Genomic DNA, 20,372 nt, shown 5'->3' on the forward strand with positions numbered 1-20,372 from the left:
ATTTTTGTGGCTTACGCCACCCCTTATATGAAAAAATACTGTGCCCATTAGTTTGTTGTGCCTCTGTCCAGCAGTGACACAGAGATGATTCCTGGGATAAACCTACGATCTCCCATCCAAAGGTCAAGATTTCTCTTGAACAGAGCCAGCGAGGTGCTCTGCCTCACATGGATCGGGATTTTATTCCACAGCATAGGGAGTCTCTGAGTGATAAATTCCCTCCAGCGTCTATTTATATCCGTGCTAAGGTTTAAGTCACTTGCTCTAGTGGTTTTGGTGGATTTGGATTTTTGAGGTGGAGCATGTCCATTAATTCGGGTTGGACATGGCCTTGTATGTCAGGCACATGTCACCTCTGAGCAGATGGTATGCAACTGAATAGAGCTGGAGTTTCTTCAATCTGGCAGCATATGACAGATTTTGGAGTCCCTTTATCCTTTTGGTGAGGAACTTTTGGGGTCTCTCCAATTGCTGCAGATGTCGGGTGAGATACATCCCGAATGGGGCATTGTACTCGATCATTGGTCTGATAAGTGAAGAGTACAGGGAACAATGACCTCACTAGATCTGGATGTGAATCCTTCATGATCAGGTGGGCAATGTAGAAGGTCTTTCTAACCACTTTAGCAACGTGAGTGTCAAAAGAAAGGCCACTGTCAACCTGGGTCCCCAGGTCCCTGATAACCTCTTCTGTGCTTAGTGGATTGCCACCTATATGGTAGCTTGGGGTTACCTTGTTTTTCCCGAAGGGTATGACTATACATTTTTGGTTTAACTTCAGGCCATGGCTCTGGCACCAGCTATCTATTTCCGTGAGTCCCTTCTGAAGGATATCCGTGTCCGATGCACTTTCCACTATGGCGCCCAGTTTGCAGTCGTCTGCAAACTTTGTCAGCCAAAGTCCTGCCATGTTGGCCTGTACTTCTGAGAAGTAGATGCTGAACAATAGAGGGCCAAGGACCGAGCCCTGTGGGACACCACTTGTGACTGGCTTGGAGTCTGACATAGCGGCAGCAACTCTAACCCTGTGGGTTCTGTCCTTAAGCCAGTTTGCAACCCATCTTGTGACATATGGGTTTACATTTAAGCTGGTAAGTTTTTCTACAATACCTGGCAGGTTTCCCAAGAGCTCTGTGTGCCCTTTCAATGCCAAAGGAAAGTCCTTCTTTTAAATTTAAAAAGTCAGGGATCCAGCTTGATAAAAAAGAAATAATATCGTCACCTTCTGTGTTTTCAGGTAATCCGAAAATCCTGATGTTATTTCTCTTCTCCCTATTTTCCAAGTCATCTACTTTATTAACCAACCAAGTGTTTTGTTTAAGAAGCAGTTCTTTCTGTGTTTCCTCTTCACCAAGTCTGCTTTCTAAGTCATTTAGAGAAACCTCTATTCCTGTTATCCTTGTCTGGTGTTGTAGCATTTCCTTGAAGGTGTCAGTCTGTTTTTGACTGCTCGTTTTAAGATTTTCCAGGTTCTCGTTAAAATCATCCATCTTCAAAGACAACTCCTGCAGGGTAGATGCCATCTGTTGTAGTTCCTTCTTTAAGGCAGCATCCTGGTGAGAATTCCTTGAGTTGCTCATTTTAACAAGTGAATATATCTCCAAGCTTTTTGACAGGAAATTATTTGTAAAACTTCACCAAAGTTTCTAATTATGTAAATGAGTCCTTTATCTATAAGATTTTATACCTTGAATAAAAAAAATAATATTTTTCCTGTCTTATTTAACTAGTTATATGGAGCTCTAAAATACTGCTGCTTTCAGTTAGCCATTCAGGCTCCAACCATCTCTGTTTTTTTTCTTTGATGTAAACAGTATATGAAATTAAAGCAGAGAATAGTTGTAGTACAACAGCATAAATAATTAAAATTTGACATAATATGCTTACTCAATACACATTTAAATAACATAAAGAAGAAAGAAACATTAAAGCAAGTATGGTGAGGGAAGATTATAAGCTCTGTGGGAAATGCTTTATGTTCTGGAATTACAATATTGTATAAAGTGAAGTATATTGCATTTTATGAAGTTACCATTGCTTGTCCAAGAAGATTAGTGATAATATATTGGTGTTTTAAAGAAGAAGTAATAAGACTTATGGTAGTTTATGCATTTACATCAGATACTACAAGAAGACAACGGTTTCAAGAATGTAAAAAACTATTGGAATGTTAACATGAAGATAGTGATTTTAGAAGACTTTAATTGTGATATTAAAGGGGAAAAAAGCAAGAGAAAGAAGTTAAATTATGTAAAGAATGTTTTCACAATTTTGACATGCAATGGAACAGGAACACAAATATGCTTATCTGAATGGAAAAGGTAAGTACAGAAAGTGACTTTTTTATATTCTTAGATTAAAGGAAGCTAATACTGGCACTTTACTTTGTAAATTTTCTGATCATGCAGAAATACGGGATGTTTTTGGACACAGTTTATTCTTGAAGACGGTACAGAATGTAAGAGTAACTAAGCACACAAAACAAACAAAAAAATAATACAATCCAAGAAGTGTAAAAAAATTTGAAAGAGAACTCCTTGCATTTATTAATAAAATAAAAAAGTCACATAATAAAAGTGACAAAAACAGGAATGGTATGAAAATATTATGGATAAATGTTACAGAACTGACTTTTGGTAGGAAAGAAGAAGCACAAATAAAGAACACATAAGCAGGACAAGTATTTGGGGGTATTAAGGAATGTGAAGATTTTTGTTCAGTAAAGTCAGCTATGAGGTGCAGGCAGTAATGTGTGTAACAAGGAAGAAGCAGCTGAGCATGTGTTTTAGAGTGCAAAATGAAAAAAATCTGCACAGGAATGGGAGATAAATGGAATATTGAAAACGGAATATTCAAATGATTTTATATATTTGTTTATATGTTTGCATAAAGGAGTTGAGCATATAAATGGAGTATAATTGCTAAAGAATTGTCTGTGTGTATTTGGTTGACTACATGCAAGCAAGCTTTGTATAATAAAAAACGTGATCACTACGAAATAAGAAGAAATGTAGAAAAGAGTTTATGCATGAAAGGAGGGGAGGATAAGGAATACAAGGTATTATGACATTTGTGTTTAATGTATTTTTATTTTAAGCAGGTAATTGTGTTTTTAAATTTTGTATAATGTTATCTTGATTGTTTAATAAAGAACTCCTATTCTTTTTTTAATAACTGCCATTGAATTTTGTACATCCATTTAAGTTACCACTAGCTTAGGCAAGACACTGCACACTCAGGGTGCAGTAACCCCCTTGTGCTACACTGCAGAGTTAGTACTGGAAGATTAATCCAGGTACCTTGTGTAGAAATATAACCCACAGCTTTCTGACCTTTGGGCTCCAAAAGTGAGGGTGCTACCAGCACTACATAATAAGGAATTATATGCAGGATAAAGGAAAAAGCATGGTAAAATGACTAAATAAAATGTTAAAATGTAGGGGAACAGATGAGCCAGTAAGAGGAGCAGGTCTATATATCTAGAGAGATAGGGTGCAAAAGAAAAAAGATCCCAAAGGGTTCACACTCACAGTTAACTTTTGCCCACAGTTAACCTTTACTATCCATGCATTATCTATTATATCATCTGATGCAAACCTTAAAATAATAATACATTTTGATGTTTTTAATTTGCATCAAGTCTCATTGCAAGTGACTATCACTGATTCATAAGAGAATATTTTTAGTACTGCACACATATTGCCAGTAGTATTTTTAGGGGTCTGTATTAGAACATCGAGGTTTCAAACCTTCGCATGTTCTAATATCGAACCCTATGCAGCAAAAGCTTAAAATATCAAAGCAACAGAAACCCAAATTTTTTCCTAGGGAAAGAATTTGGTTGTCCGTTTCTGTTGCTTCGGTATTTTCAGCACTGTGGTGGAAAGTTACAGGTCAGGGTTCAGGTAAGTGTGTGATTGTGTGGACGTGAGGGTTAGGGCGGGTTAGGTGAGTTAGGGTTAGGGAGCGGGTTAGGTATGTGTGAGATTGTGTGGACGTGAGGGTTAGGGTGGGTTAGGTGAGTTAGGGAGCGGGTGAGGTGAGTGTGCAATAGTGACGGACTTTAGGGTTAGGGTTTGGGTTAAAGTAAGTGGATAGTTAGTGGTATGTGTATAGTTTAGTGTAGGGTTTGGTGTAAGATTTTAGGTGTATGTGTGTGGATTGCTATTTGTTTGGTGTGCTTGTGTTGTGTGTATGTGTTTTTGAACAGCGATTTTTTTTCCCTAGGAAAAAAAATCGCTGTTCTGACAGTTCGAGATTGTAAGCTTCGCTTACATAGGGTCGATTAATCATGGTTCGCTTTTTTAAGCGGTCGGTGATCTAATATAGACCCTATTTTTAGTACGCAGTTTGTGTGCAAACAGGAGATGGTAATCCCCTCTGTAACATATACACTGTATGACAAGAAGGAAATGATGTCACTACTTACAGCAATTTCTCCTATAGTACAGTGTGATTGCATGGCGCTTAAGGTAAATTTAAAAGTGCTTCCCTATACAGTGTAAGTGCAGCCTGTAGGAAACTGAAAATGTGTATATCTAGTATAATGTGTTTTTCAGAACTGATTTCATTTCAGCTGTTTACACTGTGTCTCATAAAACAACAAACGTATCTTATTATTGTATTTTTTTTCTTTCAGGCTGTGTGCAGAACAAATGGGTTTTTCTCCATCAATGTTCCAAGTTGGTTCAGTCTCCACAAAATTGTCCAGCCACTAGTCAAGCGCACCTGTGACATAGACAGGCTGGTCTGCAGCAAAACCTGCTTAAATTCTGCCGATATTGGCTTTATCATTGATGGTTCCAGCAGTGTTGGGACTGGAAACTTCCGCAATGTTCTCCAGTTTGTGGCCAACATAACTAAAGAGTTTGAAATATCAGACACAGACACTCGTGTAGGGGCAGTGCAATACACATATGAGCAGAGGCTGGAGTTCAGTTTTGATAAGCACAGCACAAAACAGGAATTACTGAATGCAATCAAACGAATCAACTACTGGAGTGGAGGCACCAGTACAGGAGCGGCCATTACATATGCCTATGAGCAGCTGTTCAGCAAATCCAAACCAAACAAGAGAAAAATCATGATTGTCATCACCGATGGCAGGTCTTACGATGATGTCCGCATTCCAGCATCAACAGTTCATCGAAATGGTAAGGCTACATAATTCAGTATAAGATACACATTTGTCAATGCTTTCTGAACAGATAACATTGTAACATTATTTCCAATCAGTATTAAAAGAATGAGTCTGTTAGTGGGTGTGTTGCTATGCAACATTTATTTTTTAGTCTTAGTACAATGTTGTTGAAAAAACTTCATGCTGACAGAAACACCTACTTGCATTTCTTAAACCTGTTTTCAGCCAGATTTGGCACTTTCATTAAAGACCACTAAACACTGAAATTTCAATTTTCTGCATGTTGCATAAATCTTGAAGTTTATTACATTAGTTAAAGAAAGAAAGGAGATACAGTCCCCTGCACAGGGTTGTAGGGTGCTTTGACATCCAACAGAAAAATATTTGCTTTCAGTAAACAGTTTTAAATGTGTCATCTCTGTCTTCATCTGGCCATACTAGAAAAATGTATTGACAGCAACATGGGCAAAGCAGAATGTAAAACCAGTAACAGTATGTATGTTACAGAAGTAACATAATTAAGAGTCAGTCACTACATACTGTACTGAGATGACATAATACCATGTTCATATTTTATATCCATCCCTCCATCCATGTGTCTCTCTATCCATCTATCAACCTTCTAAACCATACATCTTGGTAAGGGTCATTGTCAAAGCAAGAAGTGGAAGGTAGACTAGATTTTTCCATCCCCAGCAATAGTTTTCAGCCCATTCTGGGAAATCCACAGGTAAAATGAGAAATATAATTCCTCTAGTGAGGCCTGGGTTTGCTCAAGGGCCTTTTCTCAGTAAACTGTATCTGATCCACCTCCTGTGAGAAATACTATGGGACATCTTCAGAAGGTACTCAAACCATCTCAGCAGACTCCTCTCAACATGGGAGTGCAACAACTGTACTTCATGATCCTCCCACATTACAGAGTTCCTCATTCTTTATGAAAAGCGAACCAGCTACCATGCAAAGGAGCCTCATTTCTGCTGATTATATCCATCACCTCCCTTTCATCACCCAAAGATCGTTGTTATAAATGAGGATGGAGACACTGACTGATAGATTGCAAGCTTTGTCGTATGACTAAGTTCTCATACGTTATACTGTTCAATGTTTTGGGAAATGTTATTTATTTATTTTTAACCATATGAGTGCATTGGTCCTAGGACCCTCTTCAGTCATGAGCCAGGTACAATGGCAGTAAAAGAGAATGCAAACATTTAGTAAAAAAGTACAATATTTAACAAGAACATCCAGCATAAATAAATGTAAGAGAGTGTTGCCACAGTAGTTAAAGAGAATAGAAACAATAAGTATTAGAGGTGCAGTATACAAAAAAAGCATTTTAATCTGCGGGTTTAGTATATTTATGTGCAAACTGAGATTGACTGAAAAATTATAGAATAGGTGTTCACATATTTACATGAAGAATTAAACTCTGAAATAACTTTGTTTATACTGTTAGTTAAGCAAATTTAGAAAGGCTTAGGCATTAATTAAGATGGAGGAAACAATTTGTTCAGCTAGCCTTGTGCCTCCATCCATCACTGGGTCTTCTAGTCTCTTCTACTGCTCCTGAACTACCTCTGTTCTAAGGCTAGGTCTAGCATAGAACCTAAGGGTGCCCTGTTAACTTCTTCCAACAGGGGAATTTTTCATTTGTGACCTAAGCTTTGGTATCCCCCCCATCCTGCATTTGTCTGTTACATCAGAGGTTACTCCCCTCTATGGACCTCACATACTTGGGGAATGCCTAGATGGATGCTGTCTCCACTGGTATGGGCACACCTTGGCAGTCTCTTACACCCCTGAGCCACTAGTGGAACTATGGTCACCTGGATTATAGTTAGGCTTTCGACCTCTATCACAGCACTGGTGGAGGGAGCAAATTTTAGCCCTTGTCTGTAATGTATGTAGAACAGTAACAATGTCTGGGATGTTCTAGGAGTAATGTTGTAATACATGGGCACCGAGTTTTTCTTCAGATTTCTTTCAAGTGGTAGTTCTTTGGCTGGGCTAGTTTTGAAATGTTTTATCTTCTCTCATATTACTTTATGAAAGTTGAATCTGTCGAGGGTAAAAAGATTTATCAATTTCACTTCATATTTTATAAGAGAATGTCTAGAGAGTGAGTGTGTTTCTTGGTGAGGGGCAGTAGTTGTTTGTGAGAAATTTGAAGATTTGTGAATAGAGGAGGAGGATAGCTCAAGCAATGATTAAGAGCCAGTTGGCTTTTTTAAGGTTAAAACAGTAATACTCTGCTCTTCTGGAGAGATGAATGAATCTATAAATGGTGATAAATATATTTTGTAGCATGTGTGAGTTTTATGAGGACTGAAGGGCAGTTGGAGGAAGAGCATCTTCTATTCTAAGAATTAAAACATTTTTAAGAATAGCACCGCAAGTTTGGAGATTCAGATGATTAGAAATTAAGCAGGAAGCTTTAAGCTGTTCTGACATTTTATTGCATATAGTTTGTATGTTTTAATGGTTAGTAAGGGATATAGTAGAAGACCAAGATATTTGTACCAGATCAGTTATTGGCTAGTACATCAACCTAGTGGGTGGATTATTAAATGAGAGCAGAAGAGTGATTTTTAGGTTAGGACTAAAGAGAATGGAAGCTTTTTTAATATATTTATGTGAAGTTTATTATTTGCTGGCTAGCTATAGTAAAAGATGAAAGCCAGACTGAAGGTAGTTTTACAGTATAAGAATATCTGTAGTGTGTTTGTGCAGTACAATATCGTCAGTATAGAAGATGATGCTGGATAGCAAGATTGATCTGGTTATGTCATTAATGAACAGTGAGGAGAAGATTATACCCAGCACAGAGCCTTGATGGGCTCTAGAGTTGAAGGTGCCTGTAACTAAGTGGTTGGATGAGCTAACAATGGGCACTGCTCTTTGGATGACACATTTGGAGAACTATGTAAGACTGGGAGAGCTGAAGCCAATAGTCTGGAATTTTTTTTTGTATAATGATTTTTGTCACTGACACTTTCAGTGGTATGTTTCAAGTTAATGAACATAGCACCAAAATGATAGTTTCTTTCAACAGCAGTTTAGATTTGCTAATAAGTTAGTATATATCTGTAAGTATATTTTGGCCATGACTAATCCCATGCAGGCTATCAATTAAAATTACATATTTAGTAACATATTTTAGGATTTGGCCATTGAGTTCTCTTTTTTATAGTAGCTTAGTTATGGTACAGACATGGATGGGTCTATAGTCCTGTGGAGAATAAGGCTAGGGGGCCTTTGGTGTTGAAACTATTAAGCTGCATTTAAAGTGAGAAGAGACAATACCTGTGATGAATGACAAGCTAAGATTGCGTGTCTGAGGATTTTGAGATGTAAGAGGTATCCAAGTAGGGAAATGAGGGGTGTAGTGCTTTAGGATTATGATTATCTTTGCTGTCAAGTTTTTCCATTAGATTAGATATAGCTTTGGAAGAGACTGCTCAAAAATACAAGGAAGGGAAATAGGGAATGACTGCATGGAGGAAGGATGTGAAGGGGGAATATGAAGTAGTAAAATAAATAAGGGGAAAGTGGTATATGGGATTTGATGGGAAGCTGCTTGCTGTGGCTATACACATAGCAATTATTTGCATTCATACTGGCAGGAGATATGTTATTGGAGTGAGAACTGTTACTAAAGTATGAGAGATGTTTAGTCAGTTTCAGCATTTTGTTATGGCTGAAGGGCATACGCATCCTACATTATGGTCACTTTACAATTATGTCTTAATGTTTTTAAATATGTCATAGGTGGCTTGCAGGAGAGGTAATTTCAACTTGCCAAAACCTTGGTCTCTAGATTTTAGCTTGGCCTTCAGGGTTCATTAGAGATTTGAATATACCTAGTGCTGTTGTAGGAGTGGTAGCTTCATATAGGGGAGACCAGTTTGTGTTATGAAGCACAGAATGGAGAAGAGATTCTTTTCATTCTGGAAATAGTATGTGAGTTATGATCAATGGCTGTATTTTGGGGATTTTGTAAGAAGTTAGGGTCTATATGGGTAAATTGTCACTTAAGGCACTGGGTAGGGAGGAACAAAGGGTCTGATCATGTTTTCTTACATCAGGCAAGTGATCAAAAAAGTCTCCTTAGTCTATGGATTAGTTTTTGAGTACCACTTCTTACTATTGCAAATTGTTGATATTAAAATCCTTCCACATACTTTTTTTGGTCAAGCTCCTCTCTGGATAATAACCAATACATATGTGCACTTTAGTTCTAATTCATGTAGATAGTCTCACTAACATTGATCATATGTGCACTTTAGTTCTAATTCATGTAAATAGTCTCACTAACATTGATAAAGGAATCTTTCTAAAGTATTATTATAAAATAACATTAACAGATTGTGAGTTTTGATCATTAAACTCCTCCATAGAAACACCATTTGTATTTATATAGGCATCATTTAAATCTTATATCACAGCTATATCACACCAACAGTCCTTAAAGGAAAAGGCTAGTAACACTAAAATATTTGAACATTAAGAAAAATTATCTAAATTATTTAAATGATTTAGTCAAAGTGACTTATAAAAAATATGTACCTCTAAGGGCTAAATATTTACAAATTTGGGATACAATCTGTTTTCAGATGAACTGATCAAAATAATGACAAATATATTACTACAGAATTACATCATTACCTTTCAAAGATATATTTAGTAACCAGTCTAAGAGTAATTTTATCACCAATTTAATGACAGTCAAGAGCATGACTTTGGACCCACAGATCATTCCTTATACATTTTCTCAATATTTTATTGATATTTACTCTAGACAATATAATACCTTACTGAATCAACTTGAAAATTTTCCATTTAATTTTTCCCTTAGATACTTTAGATTAAACCTTTTCCTACAGTTAATAGAATAAATTTTTGCTTCTTTTCCTAACAACAAGGCTCCAGTTCCAGCTGCACTTCCAGCTGAGTTCTATATTTTTCCTAATATATTAAAAGCTTATTGACTCAATAATCAGTTCACCTTCAGTAATCAATTATTTTTCTTTCTCCTTGGCCAAATTAATTTAAATAATCCAAATAAGAACAGCTCTGACTCTTAAAATTATTGTCTCATTGCTTACTGAATAATGGCTACAAAATAATATCCAAATTGGTTAAAAGGACTTTATTACCTGAAATAATTCCTCAACTACATAAAAAACAACTTAATTTATTCTTACAAATCAAATGTAGACAACAACTCACATACTTCACACTAATTTATTACAGTTTAAGATTAAAACTAAAAATGTACCATTATCATTTTTATGACTTTTGAAGCAGAGAAATCTTTTGATTCCATTAATTGAACTCAACTATTATATATTTTTTAGAAATAACTAAATTTACCAGTGGATGTATTCAGTCTGATAAACACACTGTTTAATGCTACCAAATATTATATTATATTTCATTAAATGGTTTATCCTCCAACATATATTATTAAAATAATGGAGTTAGACATGTCTGTCTGTTATTACCAGCATTATTTCTAGTTATACTTACTGCAATTTTAAACATGTTAAAGGCAGATCATGACATATCTCCTATTACAATTAATAACTGCAGTGTCAAACATATGCTGATGATACTGTATTAACAGTATCACCAGTAAATACATTTCTGTATCAATTAATCTTTTCTACTAAGTTTTACACTTATTTGGGTTACAAACTTATTTTGAGCAAATCTAAATTAATGTATCTTATGCAAGATGCTGTATCACAATCATTATTACTCGCATGTTCTAAAATAGCATTTTAGTATGGTTATACCTCTAAATTTGGATTATTTGGCAGAATATTAAATGACTAAAACATATCAAACCATGTTAAAATGTTCTACAAATTGAAATAAAATGACTAATAAAGGACCCTCATTGGTCTTTTATTATACAAAATTATCATCTTATTTTGGGTGTTCCCATTAGGGGTCGCCACACTAGATCATCTGTTTCCATTTCTTCCTGTCTTCCGCATCTTGCTCTGTCACACCAACCACCTGCATGTCCTCTCTCACTACATCCAGAAACCTTATCTTAGGCCTTCCTCTTTTCCTGTTACCTGGTAGCTTCATCCTTAGCATCTTTTTCCCAATATACTCAGCATCCCTCCTCAGCACATGTCCAAACCAATGTAATCTTGCCTCTCTGGCTTTGTCTCCAAACCTTCCAACCTGGGCTGACCCTCTAATATACTTATTCCTAATCCTGTCCACCCTCATCACACCCAGTGCAAATCTTAACATCTTTAACTCTGCCACATCCAGCTCAAAGTCCTGCCTTTTTGTCAGTGCCACTGTCTCCAACCCTTATAACATAGCTGGTCTCACTACCCTCTTGTAGACCTTCCCTTTCACTCTTACTGGTACTCGTCTATCACAAATCACTCCTGACACTCTTCTCCACCCACTCCATCCTGCCTGTGCTCTCTTCTTCACCTCTCTTCCATACTCACCGTTACTCTGAACTATTGATCCCAAGTATTTAAACTCATCCACCTTTGCCACCTCTACTCCTTGCATCCTCACCATTCCTCTATCCTCCCTCTCATTCACACACATATATTCTGTCTTAGTCCTGCTGACCTTCATTTCTCTTCTCTCTAGAGCATATCTCCATCTCTCCAGGGTCTCCTCCACCTGTTCCCTACTCTCACTACAGATCACAATGTCATCTGCAAACATCATAGTCCACGGGGACTCCTGTCTGATCTCGTCTGTCAACCTGTCCATCACCATTGCAAATAAGAAAGGGGTCAGAGCTAATCCTTGATGTAACCCCACCTCCACCTTAAATGCATCCATCACTCCCATCACAGACCTCACCACTGTCACAATACCCTTGTATATATCCTGTATTACTCTTGCATACTTCTTTGACACTCCTGACTTCCTCATACAATACCACAACTCCCCTCTAGGCACCCTGTGATATGCTTTCTATAAGTCTACAAAAACACAATGCAACTCCTTCTGAGCTTCTCTGTACTTCTCCATCAACACTCTCAGAGCAAACATTGGATCTGTAGTGCTCTTTCCTGACATTAAACCATACTGCTGATCACTAATCATCATGTCTCTTCTTAACCTAGCTTCCACAACTCTTTTCCATAACTTCATGCTGTGACTGATCAGTTTAATCCCTCTGTAGTTACTACAGCTCTGCACATCACCCTTATTCTTAAAAATCAGTACCAAAACACTTTTTCTCTATTCCTCAAGCATCATCTCACTTTCCAAGATTTTATTAAACAATCTGGTTAAAAACTCCACTGGCATTTCACCTAAACACATCCATGCTTCCAAAGGTATGTCATCTGGGCCAGCAGCCTTTCCATTCTTCATTCTCTTCATAGCTATCCTTACTTCCTCCTTGTTAATCCATTGTACCTCGTGATTCATTATCCCCACATCATCCAACCTTCTCTCTCTGTCATTCTCTTCATTCATCAACCCCTCAAAGTACTTTTTTCATCTCCTCAACACACTCTCCTCACTTGTGAGTATGTTTCCCTCATTATCCTTTATCACATTTACCTGCTGCACATCTTTCCTAGCTCGGTCCCTCTGAATAGCCAATTGGTACAGGTCCATTTCTCCCTCCTTAGTGTCCAACCTTTCATACAACTCTTCATATGCCTTATCCTTAGCCTTCAACACCTCTCTCTTTGCCAGGCACCTCATCTCCTTATACTCCTGTCTACTTTCTTCATCTCTCTGACAATCCCACTTCTTCTTTGCCAACCTCTTTCTCTGTATACTCTCCTGTACATCCTCATTCCAAAACCATGTCTCCTTGTCGTCCTTCCTCTGTCCAGATGTTATACCAAGCACCTTTCTAGCCATCTTCCTTACTAGCTCTGCTGTAGTTACCCAGCTCTTTGGTAACTCTTCACTGCCACTCAGTGTCTGTCTTAACTCATCCCTGAACTCCACCTCGCAATTACCCTTTTTCAATTTCCACCATTTGATCCTTGGTGCTGCCCTCACACTCCTCCTCCTCTTCTTGATCACCAACATCATCCTACAAACCACCATCCTATGCTGCCTAACTACACTTTCCCCTGTCACCACTTTACAGTCTCCAATCTCCTTCAAACTGGCCCACCTGTGTGCATCTTCCTCCACTCTTGTGTGTCACCCTATGCTCCTCCCTCTTGTTTAAATATGTATTTACCACAGCAATGTCCATCCTTTTCACAAAATCCACTGCCATCTGACCTTCTGCATTCCTTTATTTAACACCATACCTACCCATCACTTCCTCATCCCCTCTGTTCCCTTCACCGCAGGATGGTATTCAAAAATTGGAAATATGTGATCTAAATTCTTTAGAAAAGGTGGTTCATCTCAAATTCCTTGGGAAATTATGTTTCTTCCATACTCCAAGCATGATCAGAATATTAAAGATCGTGAAATAGCTTCACGTATACAAATGATGATAGACATCTGTATCTGGACGATACAGAGAACACTTACAACAGCCCAATTAATAACATATGGTACCTATAACTAACTGCATGCTTATTGTAACTGCAGATAAGGTTACAATGATTGAACTGTTAAAAATATTCATTAGGTTACAAAAATGCTTTTTATTTATCAAAGAAATATTAATTTTACCTGGCTTTATTTGCCTTTATTACTCTGGCTTCTAAAGGGAATTCCTAAAAGGCTTAATTTCTTGTACCTATTAAATCTTTCTAGACCTCTTTTTACTAAATATACCATGCTAAAGACATAGCATATGCTCAGTTAACTTATTATTCCAAAATCACATTTTGAAGATACTCAACAAGGCTGTTAATACTTTTATAGTAACTGCTTTTCAAAGCCCCAGGATTTTTTTTTTTGTGGAGAAGAAGAAAATGATCTCAAGATTTCTTTCCTTAATTACATTTCCTCCGTCAGAAAATGTTCAGAAATAATACAAGATTAGAATGAAGATTTTGAACCCTTATTTTTCACAAATTTTCTAGCTTTATGGTGCCAACAAATATATGCCATAAGATCTTGCAGACAAATCTAACACAAGATTTTAAGAGATTGTTTTTATCCAGACATTAAGGGCCAGTTAAATTCTGATAAATTATGTTGACCTGGCTATTTTGTTAATAGGATCTTGATACCATATGTTGTGGTCTCATACAAAAATATATATATATATATATATATATATATATATATATATATATATATATATATATATATATATATATATATATATATATATATATATATATATATATATATATATATATATAAATATATATATATACATACATACACATATACACACACACACACATACATATACTTCGTGGAGTAAAACATAACAGATATTGATTTTATTAACTTCTGTGGATTCCATGTAAAACTTCATTAGCATCTAAGAAAGATATTTCCCTTTTGTATTTGATAAATATTGTGACTAAAAGGTTAACATTGTCTAACTGTAGACCTACACACACACACACACACACACACATATGCACACAGTGGCAGACAACCCAAGGAGGGCCAGCACAGCAAAGTGCCAACAGAGTTCATCTTATACATGAGGGAAAAACTGGAGTTAGGAAAGATCTGGAATGTCAAGTATAGGAAAACATACTAAAGTAATCATAAAAAATAACAGGTTGTGGGAAGGGCATATTTTTGTTAGGAAAGATTCCTATTTGCCACTGGGCAGCAGATAGTGTTTTCCCCTCACAGCAAGAGGTTTCCCAGTTCAGTTTTCAGATGGGGTGCCTTCTGTGCAGAGTCTGCATGTCCTCCCTTTGTTTGCGAGGGTTTCCTCTGAGTACTCTGGTTTCCTCTCACATTCCAAAGACACACAGTAGGTGGATTGGACACTCTAAATTGGTCATAGGTGTGATGTATGTGTGAGTGTGTGGTGTATAAGAACTACAGCTGCAGGGCTAGCCACCCTGTGGTGTAAACCTTTGTTCTAGATGATTGTAACTGAAGAAGTGACATCCCAACCCCATGTGCAAAAATGGGAAAAGGGGGTTGTGGTTGGATGGATGGATTCAGATTTGTAAAATAAAAAAAGATGAAGGGTTAACTGGAGAAAGTAGTAAGGAATGTTGTTGTTTTTAGGAGGAACAGATGTGGAAGGGATGGTTTCAGAGAAAGGAAACACAAAATGCAGACAGAAACAGATGGGCTGGTAATTACATAAAAAGAAGCAGAACAAGAGTAGATGAACACAGACAGATAGAGGATGGGCCTGATGATGGAGAGGGCTGGGCAACAAACAAGTCATGGGGAGTGACACATAATACAGGGAATAGTAAAGGGTATATAGTGGATGCCAGACTGACCTGGAGGCCAAAACACACACACACACAGACATCATTCACCTCTGCAGGTGACATCATGTGCACAATATACAGCCAGTGGCCAAATGATCAGGGCCTCAACCAGCCATCCCAGAAGACACTCCATGATGTTGAGGTAAGTTTCCAACTGTTGCTGCAGCTTGGTCTATAATACCCTCTGAAGTTTCTTTCCACTGTCATTTTCTCTGCCATAATCATGTCCGAACCTGCAGAAAAAAGAAAAAAATATGTTTGTTTACACATACATTAAACAAAAAACTGCAGCTGAATACTGTAGTAGTGCACATGGTATATGCACCCCACTTTTGGAGAAGTGGTCTTGCCCCCTGCAAAAATCTATCCACATTGTTTTGTTACAGTTCAGCTGCAGTTAAAGTTCAAAGAAGTCAGTAGTCTGTTAGACCAGTTAACACAGCAGGAAAAAATCTTTGCATACAATAACTCTATGCCTCCCACTGTTTATGCAGGTCAGGGTGGTACCTTCATTCCTGCATTGCTCCCTAGAATGGATGGAACCAATGGCTTCATTCATCACCCTACCAAACTCATGCCAAGCATCTAACTTGCAAATGCACTATCTTAATGGCCCAACAGATCCTCCTCAAAAGGTTTCCCATTGCTCTTCAAAGGGATACCTATTGTACGTTTGAAGACTGTGACTGCTATACTCAGAAATGTGAGACTAACTGTGATTCCAGATAAATATATATTAACTCCAAAATTGCTGTATCTCATAGTTTTCCATTTTCTGTGAGTTACAGCAATCTCAGAGTTATTAGATAGATGGATATATATGTGAGTGAGTGTGTGTGTGTGTGTGTGTGTGTGTGTGTGTGTGTGTGTGTGTGTGTGTGTGTGTGTGTGTGTGTGTGTGTGTGTGTGTGTGTGTGTGTGTATAGTGTGTATGTGTGTCAATATACAGACCCCATGTATAAGTATAGTGTGCATGTGTGTCTCTATACAGACCCTATGCATAAGTATAGTGTGCACGTGTCCCTAGATGGGATGAGTAGGGTAGCAGTAGTCAGTGTGCATAGCACATTGTGTTGTAGTATTTACTTAGAGATAGCTTGCTAAATTTCCTTGTTAGCATTACCTGCATGCTAAGAGGTGCTTACTAGCACAAAAATAAACCAGCAGGTGCCATTTTATATGATACCACAATAATATGACTAACTGTGGAATCAGAACTTTACATATTAAGAGTATGGACTTTCAAACAAACGTACTAAAGGAAGAAAATATGTCCAGTAGTGTACCCCTATCCTTACTCAATACCCTTGGAGTGCAGTAGCAACAGGGACATAAAGGACTTAATTTATGTAGATGCAGAATCAAAGCACAGCTGTATGACACTGCCATGTTCAGCTGTAAGGCAGCACATGGTGGACTATGTGCACCTAGAGAAGGACATGCTAGACAAAAATTGACAGTCCTTGTACACTGGGTGAGACATGCAAAATATATGGGGTGGCAGGGTGTGCAGAGCACTACAAAGATTCAGTATGCTAATTAAGGAAAGTATGTCATGATAAAATACCATTTGGTGCAGTTTGTACATGAAAGAGAGAGTGTTCACAGCACTAAAAGGGACAGATAAGTGACTACCAAATGGGGAAGGACCTTGGTGCTCCATAGGAGGCCATGCACACACACACTGAATGACTTCTGTAACATAGGTGTATACTTGCTGCTACACACTCACAAAAGAGACAACAAATGGAAAAGTTCAGCAGTCAGGAGACTGAGGTGTTATTGCAGGTCTTCCATACACATGATATGCATATTCTGGCAAAGGGTAACTCAGACAAGGATTATCAAGACCAGGCATGAAAAAACTACTGCAAGACATCAGTGCTGTAGGTATCCATAATAGGACTCTGCAACAGATGCTGCAAAGGATAACATATATGACACTGCATGCCAAGAACAAGGCATGGGACATTGCAAAGGGCATACATACCACAGGAAGTGTATCACCAACCCAGAAGTAGTTCACAGAGAAGGAGTTCCTAGTGTCCCATTATGTGGAAGAGGGGTGAGCCCTCATACCTGGCAGTGGCTTGGATGTAGGCGCTTGGCTGGCAATGACTGCCCTAGTGTCTATAGAAGATGCACCAGCTTAGTAATAGCTGATATATTTCCATATAGTTCAGGGCACTGTATATGTGGCAGAATTACACAGCAAAAGGTTTTTGCATATCTATCTTCCTTGTAATCTCCCATCTGCAACTGCAGCACTCTGACAAAAAGGTATATATGTGCCAATATGCTAGTCACATACTGTATTACATACAAGTATACCTGTCATGGGGGGTGGTTAGACATATATTTCAGTGCTGCAAAAGGTATTTTGTATTTATGTTTTCATGGGTTGTACTGAATGATGGTCCAGTACTACAAGACAGCACATGCCTGATATAAGCAGGTGACCTGTGGCTAATGATAAGGGCATGTGCATATGGTCAAGTATGATGACACAGTGTCAACATTAACAACACTAATAAGGGAAGGCAAACATAAATCTCTAAAGTAAAAGACCCCTGTGGATGGGCAGACCAAAACCTCCACCCTTGCCAACGCTTAGTACATGTTCTCTAACTATGAATTTTACGCAGGCTACACAAATGTCCCCAGCCCAGATAACATCTGTAAGTTGCCCTGCCTCTGATGTGCACATATGCCTCATAGGAAGCACTCATGGGAATCTGTGTCACCACCATGACTTGAGGTCTGTCCCTAAGCTGGGTGCAGTACTTGGTATTAACCAGAGCATGTGCAAGTCAGTGATCAAGGCATAAACAGCTGCTATCCACAGCATTGGGGAGATGGTGAGCATGCTGTGTAGCTTGTATGGCGATGGGCAAGACCTGCATGATGACATGCAGTCCCTGCACAGTGACTTGAAGTATAGGCAGAAAACAGGCAACAATGCTCAGATCACTGATGGATGTTTGGTGCTGCCATGGTAACTGCTTAAGTCCACCTCTACAGACCATGCTGTCCATGGCTGTGGTAGGACTTGTATGCAAAATGTATAGTCACAGGCTGAACATGCCCAGATGACACAAGCAATTCCTGAGACAGCATCACAGTTGTCTCTGGCCACAAAGCTCACTACTCCTCAAGCTCCACCTATGGGATACCACACTATGCCACATGCTCTCACAACTGTTGTTCTGCACCATCAATATTACCTGTAGACAGATGAAGCTCCATGTCTACTTCTGTCTGTCATCCAGGTCATGGATACTGCATATCTGTTGGATCCTGACATGGGACACTCCATTAGGGTGCACATACATAGTCCTGTAATTCTGCGCCATACCTGCCACAAATCACATCAAGCCTGAGGTTGTAGGCCACCACAGTGCAGATCACCAACATATGAAACATGGCAGCTCCACCCACCCAATGGAGAATATAACTGACTCTACACAACTCATTTGAATGAACTTTTATTTATGCATTGAGAGAGAGTTAGTAACAAAAATGTGTGTGTGTGTGTGTGTGTGTGTGTGTGTGTGTGTGTGTGTGTGTGTTGGTTGGTTTATTTAAAAAAAAATGATGTTTTGAACCTCACATTCTGCTTTGTTTTTTTTTTCATGATTTATGGCAGAACTTCAGATTAGGTGCTGGCCTCTCATTTGGTTTCCCCACAATCTGCTATCAGACTTTGTGCCACCCAAATCCATCTACCATGACACTGGACGATTTGATAGTGTTGCTGTTTCCCATCACTGTACCCCTCCACATATAGAAATGACGACGAGTGTGCCCTGCTCACCTAATAAACTACATTGGAGAAGTAGTGCCTGATATACAGCATGGCCATACCATGCACTGCCTTGCGAGGCCTGGATGTGACAATGCATGCATGATTTTATCATGTCTTTTCTGTATCTTGGTTCATAGCTGTGGAGTAGATGTCACGAGGAACTGTACCAGTCACTACTAAAATCTTTTTTTAGAGCGAAGTGTTAAAATTCCCGCTTTTCTACAAACAAAGGGCATGTTTAAATGTCACAATTGTAAAATTTGCAAAAATATTGCTGTTGGTGAAAGCTTTATTATTAATGAAAGAAGGATTTATATCCCAGGTAGATTCAACTGCCTGACTGAAGGGGTAGTTTATATTGCATTATGCCAGAGCTGTCCATGCTTCTATGTAAGTAAAACCGGAAGGTTTTTAAAGGACAGAGTTTATGAACATTTGAATGTTATAAAAAACATAATAAAAAATGCTCTGGCTAAACATATTAATATTTACCTCGACCATGGTTTTAAATTTGTTATAGTCAAACAGCATACTGAAAATGGCGGGTGGGGGGGGTCCCTGGGGTTTAATTTTGGAGAAAAAATAGCTTGCCTGGCAACTAAGATTAAGTGCAGGTTATGCACCAGGATTAATGGTACAATTTCCATTTCCTGTTTGTTAAGACTTAAAGCATATTTTAGATTATGTGTTTTAATATTTTTAGTTGTTTGTATGTATTTATTTAATGTTTATGAAGGTTTTTTTAAGTTTGGATATTGTGTTTTAACTAATTTTATATACAATGGTTAATGTTTCTTTAAATTTTTTGGTGAACTCAGTCACATGATTTGTTGCAAGTTTTTAAATGGTAGCTTCATTTTCTGTATTTATCTAATGAAGTATGTAAGTTTTTGTGACACAAATGCCTTAGCTGTGCAATTTGCTTGTGGGTTTGTGTAATAAACCATTTTTTGGTGGTGTGAACCTCTTGCTTCCAGCACCTTTTGGATTTAATAGTTTGTATTTTCTTCATTTGGTTATTAATTTGTGCTGTAAAACACCCACACAGAGGGATTTTCTCTCCTATGCAGTCCTTGGGAACCAT

The 20,372-nt window shown here is 38.0% G+C and overlaps 1 protein-coding gene across 3 annotated transcripts in view; it reads left to right on the plus strand.

Moving 5' to 3' along the window:
• Window positions 1-20,372, plus strand: part of VIT (vitrin) — a 1,072,224-nt gene that overhangs the window by 1,028,325 nt on the left and 23,527 nt on the right. For all 3 annotated transcript variants that reach the window (XM_044057778.1, XM_044057780.1, XM_044057779.1), the window contains one exon: window positions 4,640-5,153. In XM_044057778.1, coding sequence (XP_043913713.1) covers window positions 4,640-5,153 — 514 coding nt within the window. The remainder of the gene's footprint in view (window positions 1-4,639; window positions 5,154-20,372) is intronic.

The sequence above is a fragment of the Protopterus annectens genome, chromosome 1.part2 (genome assembly GCF_019279795.1).
Source record: "Protopterus annectens isolate FY-2018-M chromosome 1.part2, PAN1.0, whole genome shotgun sequence".
Taxonomy (NCBI): Eukaryota; Metazoa; Chordata; order Ceratodontiformes; family Protopteridae; genus Protopterus; species Protopterus annectens.